Source organism: Sus scrofa, chromosome 13, assembly GCF_000003025.6.
Source record: "Sus scrofa isolate TJ Tabasco breed Duroc chromosome 13, Sscrofa11.1, whole genome shotgun sequence".
Classification (NCBI taxonomy): Eukaryota; Metazoa; Chordata; class Mammalia; order Artiodactyla; family Suidae; genus Sus; species Sus scrofa.
In genome coordinates, this window is record NC_010455.5 from 38051384 (window position 1) to 38067399 (window position 16016).

Genomic DNA, 16016 nt, shown 5'->3' on the forward strand with positions numbered 1-16016 from the left:
AGACCTGAATAGACATTTCTCCAAAGAAGATATACAGATGGCCAACAAACACATGAAAAAATGCTCAACATCGCTGATTATAAGAGAAATCCACATCAAAACTACCATGAGATACCACCTCACACCAGTCAGAATGGCCATCATTCATAAATCCACAAATAGCAAGTGCTGGAGGGGCTGTGGAGAAAAGGGAACCCTCCTGCACTGTTGGTGGGAATGTAAACTGGTACAGCCACTATGGAGAACAGTTTGGAGATACCTTAGAAAGCTATACATAGAACTTCCATATGACCCCACAATCCCACTCTTGGGCATCTATCCGGACAAAGCTCTACTTAAAAGAGACACATGCACCCACATGTTCATTGCAGCACTATTCACAATAGCCAGGACATGGAAACAACCCAAATGTCCATCGACAGAGGATTGGATTCGGAAGAAGTGGTATATATACACAATGGAATACTACTCAGCCATAAAAAAGAAAGACATAATGCCATTTGCAGCAACATGGATGGAACTAGAGACTCTCATACTGAGTGAAATGAGCCAGAAAGACAAAGACAAATACCATATGATATCACTTATAACTGGAATCTAATATCCAGCACAAATGAACATCTCCTCAGAAAAGAAAATCATGGACTTGGAGAAGAGACTTGTGGCTGCCTGATGGGAGGGGGAGGGAGTGGGAGGGATCGGGAGCTTGGGCTTATCAGACACAACCTAGAATAGATTTACAAGGAGATCCTGCTGAATAGCATTGAGAACTATGTCTAGATACTCATGTTGCAACAGAAGAAAGGGTGGGGGAAAAACTGTAATTGCAATGTATACATGTAAGGATAACCTGACCCCCTTGTTGTACAGTGGGAAAATTTAAAAAAAAAAAAATGGTATTTGCTGTAGCTTCCTTTTGGCTACCTCTTATCAGATTAAGAAAATCTTTTCCTTCTAACTGGAGTTTGCTAAAAGCTTGCTTTTCTTTAAGCATGAATGAATACTACAGCTATCAAATGCTTTCTCCATATTTACTGAATTATATTAATTTTTCTCCATCTTTTTAATGTCAATAACATTGATATCTAAATATTAGTCCATCCTTTCTTTATTGGATTAAGCATAAAGTGGTTATTGTTACTAGATTCAGTTCACGAGGATATTTTGCATTGATCTTTGTGAGAAAGAGTGCTTGTAATTTTCCTTTCTTGCAACGGCTTTGTTGGGTATTGATATCAAGGTTATACTGGCCTCATAAAATAAAATGGGAAGTGTTCCCTCTTTTTCTATTCCAAGGTATAGTTTCTGTGTGATTGATAGAGTTTTTTCCTCAAATGTCTAGCAAAATTCACTGAAGAAACCACCTGGTACTGCAGGGGGCTTTTATTTGGTTTGATTTCTAGATAATTTTTGGTGGTAAGATTTTAAAACATAGAAATGTTTTCTTTAATATTTAGGACTACTCAGATATTCTATTTCTTTTCATGTGGTTTTGATAAGTTTTTTAAAGAACTGATCTAAAATTTCAATTTTATTATCAAAATGTTGTTAATAAAAATCCCTTCATAGTTTTAAAGTCAATGAGATTCATAGCGATTCCCCCTTTCAATCATGATATTGTTTATTTGTGCTGTCTCTATTTTTCTCAATGGTTCTGACCAGGATTTGTCATTTTGGTTAATCTCTTCAAAAACTAGTGTTTAGCTTTCATGTTCTCCTCTAGCATATTTTAGTTTGTATTTATTTATTTCAGCTTTTATCTCTGTTATTTCTTTTCTCCCATTTTCTTGTGGCTCTATTTGATTTTCCCCTTGCTTTTTAAACTTAAAAAGTCTTCTTTCACAGACAGATGGCCAAAAAGCACATGAAAAATATGCTCAAATCACTAAGTATTAGAGAAATGCAAATCAAAACTACAATGAGGTATCACCTCAAACCAGTCAGAATGGCCATCATACAAAAAAATCTACAAACAAAAAGTGCTGGAAAGAGTGTGGAGAAAAGAGAACCCTCCTACACTGTTGCTGAGAATGTAATCTGTGCAACCACTATGGAGAAGAGTAAGGGGGTTCCTTAAAAAAACTAAAAATATAGCTACCATGCAATCCAGCAATTCCACTCCTGAGCATATATCCAGAGAAAACCATAGTTTCAAAAGATACACACACCCTAATATTCGCTGAAGCACCATTTACAATAGCCAAGACATGGAAGCAATCTAAATGTCCACAGACAAAAGAATGGATAAAGATATGGTACATATATAAAATGGAATATTATTCAGCCATAAAAAATGAAATAATGCCATTTTCAGCCACATGGATGGACCTAGAGATTATCATACTAAATGAAGCACAAGTCAGACATAGAGGGGGGGTGGGATAAATTAGGAGATTGGGATTAACATATACACACTACTACGTATAAAATAGATAGGTAAAAAGGACCTAGTATATAGCACAGAGAAATCTACTCAATCCTATATAATAACTTATGTGGGAAAACAATCTAAAAAGAAATGGATATATGTATATGTGTGACCAATTTACTTTGCTGTTCACCTGAAACTAACACACTATGTAAGTCAACTATAACCCTATAAAAAAGTCTTCTCTCAGAGTTCACATTGTGGCTCAGTGGTTAACGAATCCGACTAGGAACCATGAGGTTGCAGGTTCGATCCCTGGCTTTGCCCAGTGGGTCAAGGATCCGGCGTTGCTGTGAGCTGTGGTGTAGGTCACAGACGAGGCTTGGATCTGGCGTTGCTGTGGCTCTGGCGTAGGCCAGCGACTACAGCTCTGATTAGACCACTAGCCTGGTAAACTCCATATGCCGCAGGAACAGCCGTAGAAAAGGCAAAAAGACACACACACAAAGTCTTCTCTTAACCAAATTAAATGATCTGCTCTTCCCCAGACATGTCTCATAATTTCCAACCTCCTTGCCTTTGCTGATACAATTCCCACTTTTGATAGATAATCCTTCTCCCGCTATCCAAATCATGCCATTTTTCAAAGCCCTCCTCAAATGCTACCTCCTACAAAATGCATTCCCTGCTCCTCTTATATTTGATATCATCTGAGCCTCTGCAGCCCATTTTTCCAGTCTCTGGTCACTATTCATATACTTCCTTCCATTAGCTCCTTAAAGACAGTGTACTCACTTTTTCTGAAAGGCCCACCATGGTGCTACACACAAAACAGCTGCTTGGTAGGCACTGCTATTTGTAATTCAACTTCATAAGTTTCATTCACACAAAAGCTTAACCTGTTTATAGCAGGAATTATCAATTAGCAACTCAAACATTTAAATACATATAAGTACATATAAGAAAGTTTGGGGAGTCCCCGCTGTGGTGCAGTGGGTTAAGAATCTGACTGCAGCACCTCAGGTCACAGAAGAGGTGTGGGTTCAATCCCCAGATAAATGCAGTGCGTTAAAAGATCTGGCATTGTCACAGCTGCAGCATAAGTCTCAGGTGTAGCTTGGATTCAATCCCTGGCCTAGGAACTTCCACATGCCATGCGTATGGCCATTTGTGGGGGAAAAAAAAAAAAAAAAAAAAACTTTTTTGGGAAAAAAATGTTTCTTTTTTTCCTTTTTTTTTTTTTTTAGTCTTCTTGCTCCTAAATGACAACTGTATATCATCCAGAGCCAGCATTTAACTTGACATTTTGCTTTTTCTGGCTATCACTTAAAACCCACATTTTTCCCCTTATTTAAGGAAAAGAGTTAAATGGAACAAGGGTTTTGGGGTTTTTTTAAGTTGAAATATAAGAAGATGAAGAAATTTCTCAGGAGAAAAATAAGTTAAAGGATAATTTCTGGCATCATAAGTGGATAGTGCACACCAAAAACACAGGGCTGTGCAAGTTTAAATGAATTATACTCCACAATGTTATAAAGGCCTCAGGGCAAAACTTAGAACTCAGGGGAAAAAAAAAAAAAAAACAGGGCATATGTTGGCTGTAGGGTAGGTATTTGGAGGACTAATAACATTTTCATGTAAAAAGGATGAATCTTGCCTTACAGAACAAAGTACAAATTGCACCTTTCCAAAAATATCAAATAGAACTCTCCAGGTCACATGAGCTACCTCAACCTGCTCTAAGATGCATATCTCAGTGCTTGATTTACAAAGTAACTGTGGAAAGGAAAACCAGTTCAACTTAAGGTCTGTCTCCAGTAAAAAGCAGACCAAAGTGGTAGAGAATGCGAGAACTTAGAAGAAGAAATCCATGTTCAAATCTCAGCTGCCAACCTACCATCTAAAGGACCTTGGGAAGGTTGGTCACCTTTTCTAAACCACTGCTTTCTCATCTCATCTGTGAAATGGAGCTAATTATGTCTACCCATGGGATATCCTGTGTCACATATCTTGCACCTGGCTCCTTTTGTGTGGTTATTGGTGTTCGCACTGTAGTTGCCACTGATGATGCAAGTAGTACTGTTGTTGTTATTGCTCTTATTCTTTCTTTTTAGTAGTAACAAAAGGACCTATGACATTTTTAACACTTAAAAGTCATCATAATGGCTTGACTAGAAAACTAGGTTTGACACCAATTTGCTATGAACATGTCTTCTTGGGAGAAGAAACAATTCTGAGTATAGTGCTTAGACTCAGGTAAGTAATAAACAACTCAAAAGACGGATGAAAAAAACTTAGGTAGGCCCCAGGCCCTGAAGCCAAAGAAAATATTTCAGCCACTTCATGCTATTCCTCGTAGATCCCAGGACTCAGATTAAATTCACATTGGCAAGTGAGACACATTCAATGGCCTAGGTTTGGATTTGAAGTCTCTCCCTCCCCAGCTATGTGACATTGGGAAAAATTACCAAGTAGTTCTTGCCTTCTCCATGTTCCGATGTACCCTAGCCATGCCTGGTGGAACCAAATTGGCTGAACTTGATCAAACACCAAGTAATCTCTTAAAGGAAAATTAACTCAACTACAAGTCAGTAACCCCCAATGCAGAAAAACAGTAGACATCTGTCTGAACACAAAGACAAGGCTTTGTGTTTAGTTTTAAAAACAAAAGATCAGCCTTACCTTAGCATCTAAACACAAAGTCATATTCTTTCATCAAGAACACATCTACAAGGCAGTAACTTGGTCAAGCTCGGTCCTGAACTGCTTTCTATTCAGTTTCCATAGAAAAGCTTAACAGGAACAAAAGTTACACAAGAAAAACCACTCATGACACACAAGAGCCATGGATGGTCATGTGATTAGAAACCTAAATGTTCATAACCCTCTCTTCATTTTTCACATATTCACATTATGCCTCTAGCTTCCTAATCCACTTTAGTTAACAAGTTCACAAGACCAAGTATGTTTTGTGCAACTTTTACTAAAAACCTTATGTCACTCATACATATTGCATTTGATAAATTCTGCTGAATTTAGTACCAGCATCAAGTTTCTTTTTATTTTTCCTTTCTGGCCATATTTGTAGCATATGTAAGTCTCAGTCCCAGGCCAGAGACTGAGTCCACGCCACATCTGAGACCTGTGCCACAGCAGTGACAACACTGGATCCTTAAACCACTGTGCCACAAGGGAACTTCCAAGTTTGTTTTTCTTGATAAATGAGTGTCATTTAATTTATTAAAAGCAAATGAGTATTAGGGAATTTTGTGCTTTTTCTTGCAGCCTCAGTTAAATTTGGAGTGAAGATTTATGTTCCATCTCAGTAATTATTATTATTCTAGGGTTGGTTTGTGTTTTTTGCATTTTTAAAAAATATAACTTCCTCCCTATCCCTTCCTTCTGTAATTATGAGAGTTACTTTAGCCATCTTGCTCAGATAAGCAGAAAGGGGCAGTCTAAAAACAGCTCACATGAAGAAAGCTGAAGTAAGAGTTGGAATGGGAGAAAATGGGATCTGTTAACATCTATTGATGCCCAGGATCAAGCTGTGCCTGAAGCAATACCCCTTTTTTTTTTTCCAGTTAAGTGAATCAATGCATTTCCTTTAGGCTTTAGCCATTTTTGAATTAGATTTTTCATTCACTTAAAAGTTCTAACAAAGAAAAAAATTTTTGAGATTATCTGAAAAGTACTGTAATTACTGTAATTCATTTTCTTTTGAAAAAGCAGCATAGAGCTTTATGAAAGAATCCAAGAAAGTACAACTTTTGAACATCATGTTTATGTCATGTCAAATTTATAATAAAAGTTAAAAACACATTCTTTCAAAGGAATTAACATTACAGAAAGAAAAAAGAAGGAAGAAGCCTTTTAACTAATTTTTACTGGCAGTTCTACATAAGAGCAGAAGAGAGCAGCTTAGTAAATAATCTTTAGACACAAAAGCAAGAAAAGGAGGAACACTGCAACATCTACAAGAAAACTCTAATTTTTCTAAAAAACACATCATGTTCTAATTGCAAACCTGCAACATACCTGCCAGATCAAATCAGGATCAAAATTAAAACTTGGAGCTTCCTGCAAGAAGATAAATCACAACTTCATTCACTTTACTTTCTTTTATTTTCATTCAGGTGACATTAGCCCCCCTGGCTCAAGTGGCTGGCAGTAGTTGAATGGCTGCAAGAGAACTGCCCCACTTTGTGTGGTGTGTGAAGATGGCCCTTCCCTACAGAGACTTTAAAAGTCCAGAGGAGTACATACAGATCTAGACCTACCAGACTGTGGTTCTAAAAGTGCTTTAATTTGGGCAAGATTTCACAGATTTTCACAACAAACACCTTTTTTGAGTTGTTGCAAAGCATATTTCTGGAGAAAATGAGAAGTCAGAATTTCACCCTCAGTTTCTCTAAGAAGCAAGGGATAGCTAAGTGGAGACAACTTCTAAATCCTTAATTCATGTCATCTCCCTGCAATGAAAGGTCCAACTTACTCTAATAAAGCTCCTATAAATTTTAGCTTTTGCCAAAGCCCTAGATGATACTGATGTTTACCCAAAGGTGTTTAAGTTAAATCACAACAGTATCTCCAGTTCTACCCACCAGGTTTAAGTGTCAGTTCTATTTGGTAGTCAACCCTAAGGCTTGTAAAATATGGATTTTGAATATTCTCTCCAATTTCACAGGGATGTAATGTACAAAAACAGAAGAGATCACAGCCTCTGTCACAACATACACACACAGCTGAGGAGATGACCCTCTACCAGCTGCCTCTATAACTCAATTTATGCATGTTGAGTATAGATGCTAATGGGACCAGACTTCCCAATTGACAAAACAGAAGGCAGTGCTTTGTAAATTAACAGGCATCCAAAAAACAATAGAAAAACTCCAGGCTCAGTTTCCTGACAAGCACATTAATTATCATTTGTCCTAAAAATGTGCTCTTCTGCAAATCAACATCACTGGCACCATTTGAGGGAAAAAAAAAAAAACCAAAAAAAAAAAACTCCAGAATCAATTTACTGATAACATATAGATATGAATTTGCCCCCTCATTATGTTTTATGCCTTCTCATATAGATAGCCTGAGTGTGATTATTTACTATTTTTATTTTCAAATTAAATATATGATGCTAGAAAGAGTAAGTGATAATCAAACAGATTTTCTACTTATAAAAGTCCCCAAAATTACCAAATGTCTTTGTATAGAGACCTTTACCAGGAAAATGTCCACTGCAGTGGCATAAATGTCATTCCTGGTTTTTCCAAAGATTTCTGGGACTCAATTTTTCTTTGTTTTTTTTTTAAGGATAATTTAGAAATCAATTTTATATATGTCCTCTTTTCTAACTGTGCTAGGAACTGGGGAGGTAGGTATGAAGGTCAGTGGAAGGAAGATTGAGGGACTCTGCAAATAAATAAAATTAAATCTTTAAAATCTCTGTCTTTTTTTTCTTTTTTCTTTTCTTTCCTTTTCTTTTTAAAGCTTTAGCCAAATTTCAAATTTGATTCCAGTGTCAAAGGAGGGTGAAATCTCAGTTATGAACCACTCCCACAAGTGTAGGATGGTAAGTTTCTTTTCAAAATAAGTTAGAATTTCACAAATTCAAAATGAATTGGTAAGCCAAAATTAGCAATTATTTTTTAACCTTAATGGCATTTGGTCTCCTTGATAATATTTTTTCAGTCAGTTTGCCACAAATGTATTTTAAGTGCCTTGAATCACGTAACTTTATTGAAGAGACAAAGTTTTAAAGCAAGTGTTCTACATTATATCTACAAAACTCCGCTTAGTTGAAGACATTGTAATTAAAAAAAAAAAAACCCAAGTCAGAATTGTATATACAGGAATTCAGTATCTCATATAAATTTCTTTTTCCCCAGGACTTGGGAATTTTTTGGCAGACAATTCAAAATCTTGTGCTCCAAGAAAGACAGAAAAATCATTACCCTATCAGAAAATTCAGAATTCTTTTGTAGGATGATGTTGACAGCAAACTGTCAAATGTTAAACTTGTGCGTGGAATAACCAGATTGCAAATATCAGTATAATTTTTTTCTTCATGGAACAACTTAAATCAAGAATTATTTATTATTAAGATAAGTACTTTACTATCTGCTTCCTTCTGGCAAAAACTGGAAGTAAAAAGACTTCAAATTTCTAGAAACTGACAAAGCAACTGGGTTTCATTTAGATTTGTTTCTTAATGGCTTGGTCATAATTATTTACTTCATTATTCTTTAAATGACTTAAATCCATCCAGAAAGATCCCTGCTTCTTTTAAATAGTGTTTCTCTATGCCTCCAAAACATATTCGAAATACCTTGTATTTCCTAAATTATTATTACTTCTAGACTGGGCTGGGAGAAAATACTAGAGTCCTAAAAGTATTAGTCTTTGCAAAGTAAATTTTGCTGATAGCAAAATTGTAATTTGTTAATGCCTCTATTGCATATAAAACAATTTCTCTTTGCCAAATTTTAGTTTCTCAAGGTGTCTTTTCATTATAACATGAGTGGGATTAGAAAAAAATTATTCTAGCTTTAGAAGTTTACTTTTAAAGCACACATAAACCCTCACTTAGGATTGAAAGCGTTGGCCATGCTCTGGAAATGAACTCAGCTCCTTTCAGCCAAGGAATACTTGAGCCCTTTTTTCTTCTGTCCAGAAAAGCCATCCTAATTAAAGGGCCAATAAAATAAAAGCACACGAGAAGACAAAAAAAAGAAAGAAAGAAAATCAAGAAAAGCACTCACCAGGAGTGCCTAGAGAAAAACAAAGGGTTCATCTCACGTGTTTATGTTAGGCATCATCAAGTTTAGAACAAACTCCGGGGGAACAGCTGTATTTAAGAAATGTGAACAGCTCCTACCTTCATTTCAATGACAGTCTGGAGAGCCTTCGTCTTGGCTGGCTCCGGCTGAAGTTGGCTTCTTCGGTGTAATTCCTGGGGAGGAACACGATAGAAATAAGCCTGACGGTTCATCCTTCCGTTACACCATGACCTTTACACAGGTACCACACAGCCCACCAGGTCCAAGTTTGCTGTGTACAGACATAAACAAGCCACAGGTGCCTCTTCCCCCACTCTCTTTAGTATCCCTCCTGCCTGGAGCCTGCGCTCCGGTGAAAAGCTCCTGGCACATGCGCTATTTCTGAAACTTCCATCAATAATTAATGTCAACTGTGACAAAGCCAGAAAGTAATCATAGTCCAAATACTGTTCAACACTGGGGCTGTTGCCCAGCCATCAAATCATAATTTACTAAATTACATTACTCTGTGCTCTCAATACAAACACAGCAAGGAAACGGAGAAAAGAAAATGACTAACGTTGTTGCAAATCCACTGCACGCATGGCATTTTGCTACTGAAGCAGGTTTGAAATGAGCAATTTAAAACATTTTCAGTACAACTGTGTCACTTTTTGGAGTGAAGTGATCTGATGAAACCTTGTGAATCTCTTGCTTCCTAATTTATAGTTTCGGTGCTTGTTCAAAAATCACATCTGTGTGTGATATGTTTATGCATTCATGATACCAAGAAATTAAAAGTGGCACTAATATTAACAGCGTTAGAGAGGAGAAAAAAATTGTCAAAGCCAGATGCAGACCCAAGAACTTCTTTGGGTTAAAAGCAAACACATAATTACAATTTTAAGCTTCAAGGCTCAATTTTTGTATGCTTCTTCTCAAAAAAAAAAAAAAAAAAAAAAAAAACCAGCCATCAAGATTTTGAAAGATTGTCTTGGCAGTAAAGATAAGTTAATTCAGTTCATGCTTTGATTTCCTTAATGACAATTATCAACAGTTTTATAAAAGTAGTCAATGACAGGAGTAAACAAAAATGCTCATGCATGTCCAAACTGCTGATACAATTACTCACCTACGAGTAAAGCTATTAAAACTTATTTGAATTCTTAGTCACTTTTGGATAGGTCTTTACATTCTAGGTCTTTACATTCCACTGGACCACAAACATTTAAAAAATGAAAAGAAAACCTTAGGTGTTAAAGTAGATGACCAACATAATTTCTGGCTTCATGCAAGCAAGACCATTAAAATTAAACCTATCTCCTCCACCACCATCTATTATCATCACCATTTCATTAAGATAGAACCTATTAATGTAAAAATTGTCAGAAGAACAGAATCACACAATTAAAGTCCTTTTCTAGATCTCTGAATTAATAAAAAAAAAAAAAGCAACCTTTCACCCATATCGTTCTTATTTGCCTGGGGTCCAAGAATACTTGGTCATGGACTACAGTAGACAGTTCTAGGAACTAGCACTTGGGGAGTTACTGCTACAGTTCTGGATTGCAGCATATTTTCTCCTCAAAGTCATCACTGACACAAATCAGCAAACCTGTGCAAAACTACTTCTCGTCCTTCAATTTGAGAAGAACCAGAATTACTATTTCCTTATTATTCAAATGGTCTCAACATCAGAACATTTTTTCCCCCTAAAATATCTGTAGAAGGGATCAGGTCAAATATTACTGAACCCATGTTATAAATAGATTAAAATAAAGAGATCCAGGGAGTTCCCGTCGTGTCGCAGTGGTTAACGAATCCGACTAGGAACCATGAGGTTGCGGGTTCGGTCGCTGCCCTTGCTCAGTGGGTTAACGATCCGGCGTTGCCATGATCTGTGGTGTAGGTTGCAGACGCGGCTCGGATCCCGCGTTGCTGTGGCTCTGGCGTAGGCCGGTGGCTACAGCTCCGATTCAACCCCTAGCCTGGGAACCTCCATATGCCGCGGGAGCGGCCCAAGAAATAGCAACAACAACAAAGACAAAAAAGACAAAAAAAAAAAAAAAAAAAAAAAGAGAGATCCAGTGTCCTTTTGGAGGCCCTGTCTGCAATTATCTGGCACACCAGTTATTTTGGAGCTCTGTGGTGATAGCAGAGATTTTTCTGAAGAAATGTCCTTAAAAGTAGCTATCTTTTATTGAGCATCTACAATGTCCCCTGTCTCTTTCAAGCCTCAACAGTACCCTATCAAAAGTATGACCTTTGTGGTAAGTCCAATGGGTAGGCTCTGGTAAACATTTAATAACCAGCACCCACAACGGCCAACTTCAAACCACTTAAGTGGTGTCACGAATTCAGAGTTAGGAAGAGAGTTGCAACAGCACCCCCAACAAATGGTTTTTCTATCGTATGGACAAAATAGATGTAATAACTTTAAAATCATAGCTAATGGTAAAATTCAACAGAAACTAGGAAATTGTGAGTTTGGGATATAATTTTTTTTGGCCACACCTGCAGCATGTGAAAGTGCCCAGGCCAGGGATCAAACCAGAGCCACAGCCATTACAATGCCAACTCCTTAACCACTAGGACACCAGGGGACTCTAAGTTTTGGATATAACTTCTTTAATCATGAGTTTGTATATTTAATTTGCAATATTAGCTGTTAAAACAAGTTTGTGGTATTTGGCTTTCTTGGGCCAGTACAACCCAGTTTCCAGCACATCATTGAGTATATGACATAAGGACCTCAGCCTGGGGGAAAAAAAAGAAAAGAAAAAGCTACTAGCCTCAACTTTAGCCCTCCACATTACTTCCAAGGTTGTTGAAGTTCACTGGACCGATAAAATCTTACAGATGAGAAAACAGAAAGTAAGTCCCTTGTCAGAGTTGTGCCATAATAAGTGGTAGAAGAAACACATTTCACACGTCACCAATTCTGATACCATGGGGCACCAAAAGCATCTTAATGAAAAAGTTGAGAATGAAATTCATGATAATTTCATATCACAGCCAATCAAGTTCCAGAATAATCATAAAATAATTTGAGGGAGAGGTTAGGCTTATATAAAACAAATAAAAATAATCACGAAGCAACTAAGTAACAGAACAAAAACAAAACCATAGGGTAAAGACATGTGCTGTTATAATTCGTGCCAAGCATGAAAACATTTTTAAGAGCAAACATGCAATAAGAAAGCTAAACTTGCAGCAATAGTTTTTCAAAAATGAAAACAGAGTTCTCTTTTTATAATTATACAAGTTCTATTATAATACACACCAACTCAAAATCCAGACTGGGTCCTTACCCTCTCTGTTACTCCTTTAAAAAGTAAAATAAAATCACCAATTACACAAAAATTGTAATTTTCTACCATAATTACATTATTCTTCAATCAATTATGACCTCACAGTTTCTGAGGATCACCTTAATTCTTAAGTTGTCAGGTAAGTGAAGATTATAAGCCACATACAGACTTTATGGATTGTCTGAAAGTCCCATCTCAAACATTATATCCATCTCTGAGGTTGAAGATCCTTAAAATGTTCACTCTGACCATGGCAGACAGGACCAGTTGCCCAACAATGATTACTGCTTCTCTTTACTAGCATAGAGCTATTGCCAGGAAGTATTACCATCACCACTCTTGTATTCAGATGAGGCATGTGACATACATTTCTGGCCAGTAGAATGTGGGTAAAAATGAGGAATTCAACTCCACAAAAATCTCCTACACTGTCCTCAACGTTCCCTCTTTTCCTGTCTGCTGATTAGAAATAAAGGACTCTAAGACCCAAGAAGATAGCAGAACCCCAAGATAAAAGGAACCTAAGTTCCTAAAATACCATGTGAAAAGGCTGCTGAACACCCCACATTGGATGGTGGTGAACATGAAAAATAAAACTACTATTAAGTTCACCTTATGTTTTTAGGCTTTATCTACAAGGATTCCAACTCTCTCTGCTTCAGCTACTGCTATGGCTGGAAGGGAAAATAATGCCTAATTAGTCCCGTAGTGTTTGTTACTTTTGAACTACAAAAATGATTTCAGCGTTTGAATGCTTGCCAAATTTTTCTAAAGAGAATAAGATCAGTTGATTGCAGTGTGCTCCAACTACCCCTAACCATCTGAAAGATGTACCCATTATCCATTGATCTTAAATAACTAAAGAATTTCCCCTGGAGCATCTGGTACAGGGATGAAGGAGTATAAGATTAATTATACTCTGGAAGTTTTAAAATGACAGTATTAAAAACCATCAAGCTCAGTGGTTCTTACACTTTTCTAGGTCATTGATTCCTGTAAGAATCAGATAGAAGGTATGGATTATCTCCAGAAATGGACACAAAAGCATACACAAACAAAATGGTGTATCCTTTCAGCTGGTTCTTAGGGCCTGGTGCAGCACCCAAGAAGTTCATCTTTGAATCAGACCACAGGCTAAATAAAAACCACTTTTTAAGATCAAAGAGTATTGTATAGGAAGTAAGGAGTCAGGACCTTGCAGTGCCAGTCTGAGACCTTGGGCATGCCCCTTCCCCACTCTGATCTGTAAAAGAAGAAGCTTCATAAGTGAGTGTTTAATGGCCCTTCCAGTTCTGAGAACACCAAGATTTTTAATAGGCAACTGATTCTGAAAAGCTAATCCCTGGTTGATACTTCTAATCAACCCATTCTCAGCTTAAAAACAGAAAAAAGAAGAAAATTGGATACCTCACTGTGACACATACCGAGGTTATGCATTTTTATGTAATTCAATGACTAGGTTGGCCTTAGTTGGTCTAAAACCACCAGCTCCTCCAAGTGATCAACAGGGAAATATACCAAGACACCAGAATTTTGAGCATGAAATCTCAAGTGGTTCATCAGGATGACATTTTTGGCAGTTAATGAGAATTTAAAGTCTAATGAGCTAATCTAGATGGACACTGGCATCCAAGATGAGCCTGACAGAATAATGTGCGTACATACCTATATGTAATAGGCAGACGTTTCTTCCTTAGACAAAAAAAATTTCAAAACTTAACTTCTATCCTAAGTTAATTTACCATTTTTATCTGGCCTTTCTGCCTTGCTGTTCTGACAATCTATGGCTGTGTAAAAAAAAAAATCACCCCAAATTTAGTCATGTCCAACCACCACATTTCATTATGTGAATTTTGGGTCAGGAATTCATAAATGCTAAAGTTAGTGATGCTTGTTTCTAAAGCACCTTATCAGGGGGCTAGAACATTTGGAGCTGGTAGATTCACTTCCAAATGGCTTATTCATCCATATGTCGGGCAGCATGGCTGGAAAATAAGTTGAAGCCTGGGTTCAGCTGAAATTATCAATTTGAGCAACTATATATGGCCTTTCCTTGTGCCTTGGGCTTCCTCACAGCATGTCAGCCTCAAGGTACTCCAACTTCTTACACTGAGCTATAAAGATTCCAAGAGCAAGTGTTCCAGCAAATAAGCCAGAGACTGCATGGCCTTTTATTACCTAACCTCAGAAGTCCCAAAGCAACATCTGCGCAATGCTATGTTGTTTGAAGCAGTCACAAGCCAGGGAAGAGTGCCAAAGATTTTGAAGCCATATTTTTTAATTGCCACTTTTAAGCAACAAAACCAAATGGAGAAACCAAGAGGAAAGTAACACTGTATCTCAATATTAACTCATATTGGTCTTCAGATAGGGCAGATTCATATATTCAAAAAATAATTTGATGCAAGGGATAAAGGAAATATAGCAGTAAACTAAGCAAACAAAAATCCCAGCATTCATGGGTTTTTTAGTTCCAAATTTCAGTGGGACAGAGGCAAAAGAAAAATTAAAAAGGAGACCAAATCAGTAAGTGCTATAAAGTAAATTAAGTCCTGATGGTGGAACAGGACATTTGAGAATGGGGAACTCATAGCCATTTTAAATAGGGTGACTAGGGAAAGCTTCAGGGAAAGGTGACATTTGAACAAAGATCTCAAGGAAATGAGGGAACTAATTGTGCAGATTTTGCAGCCAGGGGTAATAGCAAATGTTTACATATCTGACTACAGCTACATAAAGGATGGGGAAAGTAGTAGGTCAGAGAAGTCCAGGGATGGGGAATGATGGGAGGGTGGATAAACAGTTGAAGTCCATTACATAGATACTGGTTATACTATGAGAAAAATGGGGTGCCCTTGGAAGTTTTTGAGCAAAGGTAAACCATGATATGACTATAATAAATGATCTAAAATGATTACAGCAGCTGCTGGACTGAAGTATGGTTTTTGGATTGAGGAGGGAGCTAAGAGAAAGAACATAAAAATTAATACAAAGAAGCTAGAATAACTCCAGCAAGGGATAACAGAACCTGGACCAGGGTGACAGAGTGGAGGCAATGGAAAGGAACAGAGTTTGGTTGTCTTTTCAAAGTGAAGCTCACCTAATTTCTTGAAAAATTGCCTGGGAAAATGGAAAGAAACAAGTAATTGATAGCATCAAGGCTTTTATTTTCTTTTTTCTATTTTATTAATATTTCCTTACATTTTTTAAATTGTTATTCCAATACAATTTTTTTTCTTTTTTTAATAGCTATTTTCCCAATACAATTTTTTTTCTATTGTACAGCATGGTGACTCAGTTACATATACATGTACACATTCTATTTTCACACATTGTCATGCTCAATCATAAGTGACTAGACATAGTTCCCATTGCTACATAGTAGGATCTCAGTGCTAATCCATTCCAAAAGCAGTAGTTTGTATCTATTAACCCAAAGTTCCCCAACCACCCACTCCCTCCCCCTCCCCCTTGGCAACAACAAGTCTGTTCTCCAAGTCCATGAGTTTCTTTTCTATGGAAAGGTTCATTTGTGCCTTATATTAGATTCCAGATATAAGTGATATCATATGGTATTTT

At 37.1% G+C, this 16016-nt stretch overlaps 1 protein-coding gene across 22 annotated transcripts in view; it reads right to left on the reverse strand.

Moving 5' to 3' along the window:
* ERC2 (ELKS/RAB6-interacting/CAST family member 2) overlaps window positions 1-16016 on the reverse strand; it is a 979000-nt gene that overhangs the window by 662871 nt on the left and 300113 nt on the right. For 12 of the 22 annotated variants that reach the window (XR_002337955.1, XR_002337954.1, XM_021070717.1 and 9 more), the window contains 2 exons: window positions 9246-9320; window positions 6407-6448 (listed from right to left, as the gene is read on the reverse strand). Coding sequence is in view for 16 of the 22 variants with exons in the window: in XM_021070717.1 (XP_020926376.1) it covers window positions 6407-6448; window positions 9246-9320 (117 nt within the window). In the remaining 6 variants the exon portion in view is untranslated. The remainder of the gene's footprint in view (window positions 1-6406; window positions 6449-9245; window positions 9321-16016) is intronic. The other 10 variants (XR_002337959.1, XR_002337957.1, XR_002337956.1 and 7 more) reach the window with 1 other exon arrangement.